This window comes from Oncorhynchus masou, chromosome 27 (assembly GCF_036934945.1).
Source record: "Oncorhynchus masou masou isolate Uvic2021 chromosome 27, UVic_Omas_1.1, whole genome shotgun sequence".
Taxonomy (NCBI): domain Eukaryota; kingdom Metazoa; phylum Chordata; class Actinopteri; order Salmoniformes; family Salmonidae; genus Oncorhynchus; species Oncorhynchus masou.
The window spans coordinates 4,875,508-4,883,007 of record NC_088238.1 but is presented as its reverse complement, the minus strand read 5'-3'; the positions used below and the strand labels follow the sequence as shown (position 1 = coordinate 4,883,007).

The following is a 7,500-nucleotide window of genomic DNA, read 5'->3' as shown; positions in this document are numbered from 1 at the left end:
TGTAAACGCACAATGAAAACCTTCAAATGTCTTCAAACCAGTTCTCTCTCTGTGTTCTCTCTCGGTGTTCTCTCTCGGTGTTCTCTCTCGGTGTTCTCTCTCGGTGTTCTCTCTCGGTGTTCTCTCTGTGTCTCTCTCTGTGTCTCTCTCTGTGTCTCTCTCTGTGTCTCTCTCTGTGTCTCTCTCTGTGTTCTCTCTCTGTGTCTCTCTCTGTGTTCTCTCTCTGTGTTCTCTCTCGGTGTTCTCTCTCGGTGTACTTTCTCGGTGTCTCTCTCTGTGTCTCTCTCTGTGTCTCTCTCTGTGTCTCTCTCTGTGTCTCTCTCTGTGTCTCTCTCTGTGTTCTCTCTCTGTGTCTCTGTCTGTGTTCTCTCTCTGTGTATCTCTCTGTGTTTCTCTCTATGTCTCTCTCTTTGTAGTTTAAAAGCAGCAGTGGAAAGCTTCCCAGACATCACTTACAGTGTTCTTCTAAAGTCAAGCCAGAGAGGAAGAGCAACATTAAAGACTTTAGACATCACCCCTTCCCCTCCCTCCTCTCCTCTCCCCCTCCTCCCCCCTCCCCTCCTTCCCCCTCTACCCCCCCTCCTCCTTGTCCTCTCCCCCATCCGTCCGTTCTTTGTGTCACTAGGACAGTTCTTGATTGGCCGCCAACATCCAACCAAACCCTGCCCTGACCTCACATACACTACAGCCAAGCTATGTAGAGAGACCACCAGCTCTGGGACAATCAGGCTATAGACTACAGCCCAGCTATGGAGAGAGACCTTCCAGCTCTGGGGCAATCAGGCTATAGACTACAGCCCAGCTATTGAGAGACCCTCCAGCTCGGGGGCAATCAGGCCATAGACTACAGCCCAGCTATTGAGAGACCCTCCAGCTCAGGGGCAATCAGGCTATAGACTACAGCCCAGCTATGGATAGAGACCCTCCAGCTCTGGGGCAATCAGACTATAGACTACAGCCCAGCTATGGATAGAGACCCTCCAGCTCTGGGGCAATCAGGCTATAGACTACAGCCCAGCTATTGAGAGACCCTCCAGCTCGGGGGCAATCAGGCTATAGACTACAGCCCAGCGATTGAGAGACCCTCCAGCTCTGGGACAATCAGGCTATAGACTACAGCCCAGCGATTGAGAGACCCTCCCGCTCGGGGGCAATCAGGCTATAGACTACAGCCCAGCTATTGAGAGACCCTCCAGCTCTGGGACAATCAGGCTATAGACTACATCCCAGCGATTGAGAGACCCTCCAGCTCTGGGACAATCAGGCAGCAGCCCAGCGATTGAGAGACCCTCCAGCTCTGGGACAATCAGGCTATAGACTACAGCCCAATCAGAGACCCTCCAGCTCGGGGGCAATCAGGCTATAGACTACAGCCCAGCTATTGAGAGACCCTCCAGCTCGGGGGCAATCAGGCTATAGACTACAGACCAGCTATTGAGAGACCCTCCAGCTCTGGGACAATCAGGCTATAGACTACAGCCCAGCTATTGAGAGACCCTCCAGCTCGGGGGCAATCAGGCTATAGACTACAGCCCAGCTATTGAGAGACCCTCCAGCTCTGGGACAATCAGGCTATAACCTACTTCAAAACGGTTACATGGTTTCAGTCTTTCAACCCAGAATCATTGTGAGATGATTTAGTGGACAAACTGAACCCACACTGCTCATGCTTCTTTTTATGAGGAGACAAGAACCAGAATTGTCCTTGTCCTTTTATACGCTCATCGGTTTGGTCACACAGATGAACATTGAGTGTCCATATTTCATATCACCCCCAGTATTCACTCACCTCTCCTGGAGACACGCGGCAGACTTCATCCTGAAGGGAGAGGGGCTGGCTGACAGGCAGGGCTTCTGGTGGGCAGGGGGGAGCTGCGGAGGACCACAGCTGGAGCTGGAGACAGGGATGGGGACAGGGGTGGTGGGTGGAGGACGGCAGGCTCTGGGTGGAGGTATGGATGTGGGTGTAGAAGGCGGTGCTGGCTCTGCTTGGACCATGCTGCTAGAGAAGGGGACCTGGGGATTAATGACAAGATGGGACAGCATTAGTTAAGTTTCAGACACGTCTCTACTAAAGATAAAACCAGGACCTGTATTCACAAAGCATCTCACAGTAGAAAGACATATGTTTTATTGTCACATACACCGGGTAGGGGCAGTGAAATGTGTTGTTTTACAGGCTCAGTGCCGCACCCCTGAAGTGCCTTGCTCAATGGCACATCAGCAGTTCGGGAATTCTAACCAGCGATTTTTTGGGTTACTGGTCCACTGCTCTAACTGCTAGACTACCTGCTGCCCTGTAAGAGAGCTGATCTTGGATCAGTTTGGTCTTTTAGATCATATTGAATAAGATGATATGGTCAGGCAGGACCTGATCCTAGATCAGCACTCGTACTCTGAGATACTTTATGAATCCAGGTGTATTACACATAACATTATGGTACTGTAGTACATCATGCTACAACTTGGGGCTTCAAATATGTGTTGCATTATGGGAATTGTAGTTAATCACGCTCCAACCTACCTGGGGTTGGGTCTGGGCTCCGACGGCGTGCAGCGGGACCGGGGGTGGGACGGTGACAGGGGTCAGGTGAAGGTCGCGGCTGGGGAACACGGACTGCTCTTTGGTCTGCCTGTCAGAATATTCAACCTTCTCCTTTCGACGGTAGAGGACCTGAGAGAAGGGAGAGGAGAGGAGAGGAGAGGAGAGGGGAGGGGAGAGGAGAGGGTTTAGAGGGTGTAAAGGAGAGGAGGGGGTGTAGAGCAGAGGAGAGGGTGTAGAGGAGAGGAGATGGTGTAGAAGAGAGGAGAGGAGAGAGAGAGGAGAGGGTGTAGAGGAGAGCTTTGATTGCTATTGGAATGAAAGAGCAGTTCACAGCAAACCCTATGGACATCACAACACTTCCTCATTCCTTCCTTCTGTTGCCAGTCACCTCAGGTGTCCTGCTGCTTACAATGAGTCCCCACTGGCCTCATTTCCAGGTGATTAGCCTCACGGCAGAGCTAATTCTGGAGTTCTAATGTCACTGTCTGCAGGCCCTGAGGCGGCATGACCTCAGGGGACCCACCAGCCACAGAGAGAGAGCAGTGAGACCTGGGGTCAATCTTGATTCACACTAGATCACTATATTGTGACATTGTGATATTGAGATATTGAGATATTGTGACATTGTAACATTGTGATATTGAGATATTGTGATATTGTAATATTGAGATATTGAGATATTGTGATATTGTGACATTGTAATGTTGAGATATTGAGATATTGTGACATTGTAATATTGAGATATTGTGATATTGAGATATTGTAATATTGAGATATTGACATATTGTGAAATTGAGATATTGTGATATTGTGACATTGTAATGTTGAGATATTGTGATATTGTGACATTGTAATGTTGAGATATTGAGATATTGTGACATTGTAATATTGAGATATTGTGACATTGTAATGTTGAGATATTGTGACATTGTAATAATATTGAGATATTGATATTGATATTGTGATATGTGTGCCCTCTTGTGGATGTGAAACATAGTTCTGTTGGAGATGGCTGAGTGATATAGTCTACAACATGTACAATAACATGGGAGATGGCTGAGTGATATAGTCTACAACATGTACAATAAAATGGGAGATGGCTGAGTGATATAGTCTACAACATGTACAATAACATGGGAGATGGCTGAGTGATATAGTGTACAACATGTACAATAACATGGGAGATGGCTGAGTGATATAGTCTTCTAGATGTACAACAACAGGGAGATGGCTGAGTGATATGTACAACAACAATAACATGGGAGATGGCTGAGTGATATAGTGTACAACATGTACAATAACATGGGAGATGGCTGAGTGATATAGTCTACAACATGTACAACAACATGGGAGATGGCTGAGTGATATAGTCTACAACATGTACAATAACATGGGAGATGGCTGAGTGATATAGTGTACAACATGTACAATAACATGGGAGATGGCTGAGTGATATAGTCTACAACATGTACAATAACATGGGAGATGGCTGAGTGATATAGTCTACAACATGTACAATAACATGGGAGATGGCTGAGTGATATAGTCTACAACATGTACAACAACATGGGAGATGGCTGAGTGATATAGTCTACAACATGTACAACAACATGGGACATGGCTGAGTGATACAGTCTACAACATGTACAATAACATGGGAGATGGCGCCCTCCTGTGGAATCCAGTAATGTTGCACGTCCTAGCTGTATGGATTGTATTTTGAGCTCAAGGTGGTAACAGTTTAGTAACAATAGCTGTATGGATTGAATTGTAAACATGTAAACCAAGCAGAATGTAAACACAGCACAGCATAACTTCCTGCTAAATAAAGGTTACAGAAAGACCCCAGTAAGACATTCAAAGCCCACTTCCTGCTAAATAAAGGTTACAGAAATACCCCTGTAAGACATTCAAAGCCCACTTCCTGCTAAATAAAGGTTACAGAAATACCCCAGTAAGACATTCAAAGCCCACTTCCTGCTAAATAAAGGTTACAGAAATACCCCAGTAAGACATGCAAAGCCCACTTCCTGCTAAATAAAGGTTACATAAATACCCCAGTAAGACATTCAAAGCCCACTTCCTGCTAAATAAAGGTTACATAAATACCCCTGTAAGACATTCAAAGCCCACTTCCTGCTAAATAAAGGTTACAGAAATACCCCAATAAGACATTCAAAGCCCACTTCCTGCTAAATAAAGGTTACAGAAATACCCCAATAAGACATTCAAAGCCCACTTCCTGCTAAATAAAGGTTACATAGAATACCCCATTCAAAGCCCACTTCCTGCTAAATAAAGGTTACAGAAATGTAAGACATTCAAAGCCCACTTCCTGCTAAATAAAGGTGACAGAAATACCCCAGTAAGACATTCAAAGCCCACTTCCTGCTAAATAAAGGTTACAGAAATACCCCTGTAAGACATGCAAAGCCCACTTCCTGCTAAATAAAGGTTACATAAATACCCCTGTAAGACATTCAAAGCCCACTTCCTGCTAAATAAAGGTTACAGAAATACCCCAGTAAGACATTCAAAGCCCACTTCCTGCTAAATAAAGGTTACAGAAATACCCCAATAAGACATTCAAAGCCCACTTCCTGCTAAATAAAGGTTACATAAATACCCCAGTAAGACATTCAAAGCCCACTTCCTGTGCATTAGCATGTTGTTCCTGTTAGGAAGAAGAGTTAGGAACTAGGGGTCATATCTTGTCTGTGTCCTAAGGGCCCTGGTCTAAAGTAGTGTACTATATAGGGAATAGGGCTCTGGTCAGAAATAAAGACATTCAAAGCCCACTTCCTGTGTGCACTATATAGGGAATAGGGCTCTGGTCTAAAGTAGTGCACTATATAGGGAATATGGCTCTGGTCTAAAGTTGCACTATATAGGGAATAGGGCTCTGGTCTAAAGTAGTGCACTATATAGGAATAGGGCTCTGGTCTAAAGTAGTGCACTATATAGGGAATAGGGCTCTGGTCTAAAGTAGTGCACTATATAGGGAATAGGGCTCTGGTCTAAAGTAGTGTACTATATAGGGAATAGGGCTCTGGTCTAAAGAAGCGCACTATACAGGGAATAGGGCTCTGGTCTAAAGTAGTGCACTATATAGGGAATAGGGCTCTGGTCTAAAGTAGTGCACTATATAGGGAATAGGGCTCTGGTCTAAAGTAGTGCACTATATAGGGAATAGGGCTCTGGTCTAAAGTAGTGCACTATATAGGGAATAGGGCTCTGGTCTAAAGTAGTGCACTATATAGGGAATAGGGCTCTGGTCTAAAGTAGTGCACTATATAGGGATTAGGGCTCTGGTCTAAAGTAGTGCACTATATAGGGAATAATGTGCTATTTGGGATTCACACAGGATGTGACCCCTGGTTACTGGATGTGACCCTGGTTACTGGATGTGACCCTGGTTACTGGATGTGACCCCTGGTTACTGGATGTGACCCCTGGTTACTGGATGTGACCCCTGGTTACAGGATGAGACCCCTGGTTTCTGGATGTGACCCCTGGTTACTGGATGTGACCCCTGGTTACTGGATGTGACCCCTGGTTACAGGATGTGACCCCTGGTTACTGGATGTGACCCCTGGTTACAGGATGTGACCCCTGGTTACTGGATGTGACCATTGGTTACTGGATGTGACCCCTGGTTACTGGATGTGACCCCTGGTTACTGGATGTGACATCAGGTTTTTTTGACACGATGGACCCACTAACTGACCACATTGCTATTTGGGACACAACCCTTGTGACCTCTGACCTCTATTAAGTGACACAGCTTTCGGGTTTTAACTGGCTAATCATCCCAGGGGCTATCAGAGGTCTGATGATGTCATGAGCTTATGAACTGATGACCTCATGTCCCACCCACTTTGCCCTTCAGCCAATCGGAGTGCTCGGGGATCATGTGTCAGAGTGGGAGAAAGCCTTCACATCCTTGACCACAGGCGGTCATAGCTGATCTCTTCAAATCTTCTACAGATCCTCTCTGAGACACGCGCACACACACACACACACACACACACACACACACACACACACACACACACACACACACACACACACACACACACACACGCAGACACGCAGCCACACACGCAGATCCCATTCACAAAGGCACCACCTTTCACAAACAACCTACTGTTTCTTCACAGAGGATGTTGTCTGACTGTTGCTATGTGTTGATAGGAGAGGATGTTGACTGACTGTTGCTATGTGTTGACAGGAGAGGATGTTGACTGACTGTTGCTATGTGTTGACAGGAGAGGATGTTGACTGACTGTTGCTATGTGTTGATAGGAGAGGATGTTGACTGACTGTTGCTATGTGTTGACAGGAGAGGATGCTGACTGACTGTTGCTATGTGTTGATATGAGAGGATGTTGACTGACTGTTGTTATGTGTTGACAGGAGAGGATGTTGACTGACTGTTGCTATGTGTTGACAGGGGAGGATGTTGACTGACTGTTGCTATGTGTTGACAGGGGAGGATGTTGACTGACTGTTGCTATGTGTTGATAGGAGAGGATGTTGACTGACTGTTGCTATGTGTTGATAGGAGAGGATGTTGACTAACTGTTGCTATGTGTTGACAGGGGAGGATGTTGACTGACTTTTGCTAAGTGTTGACAGGAGAGGATGTTGACTGACTGTTGCTATGTGTTGACAGGGGAGGATGTTGACTGACTGTTGCTATGTGTTGACAGGAGAGGATGTTGACTGACTGTTGCTATGTGTTGATAGGAGAGGATGTTGACTGACTGTTGCTATGTGTTGACAGGGGAGGATGTTGACTGACTGTTGCTATGTGTTGACAGGAGAGGATGTTGACTGACTGTTGCTATGTGTTGATAGGAGAGGATGTTGACTGACTGTTGCTATGTGTTGATAGGAGAGGATGTTGACTGACTGTTGCTATGTGTTGACAGGAGAGGATGTTGACTGACTGT

At 46.1% G+C, this 7,500-nt stretch overlaps 1 protein-coding gene across 2 annotated transcripts in view; it reads right to left on the bottom strand.

The window, feature by feature from the left end:
- The window catches only part of LOC135515577 (receptor-type tyrosine-protein phosphatase R-like), a 55,759-nt gene that overhangs the window by 29,155 nt on the left and 19,104 nt on the right, over window positions 1-7,500 (bottom strand). For both annotated transcript variants that reach the window (XM_064939200.1, XM_064939201.1), the window contains 2 exons: window positions 2,525-2,674; window positions 1,790-2,016 (listed from right to left, as the gene is read on the bottom strand). In XM_064939200.1, coding sequence (XP_064795272.1) covers window positions 1,790-2,016; window positions 2,525-2,674 — 377 coding nt within the window. The remainder of the gene's footprint in view (window positions 1-1,789; window positions 2,017-2,524; window positions 2,675-7,500) is intronic.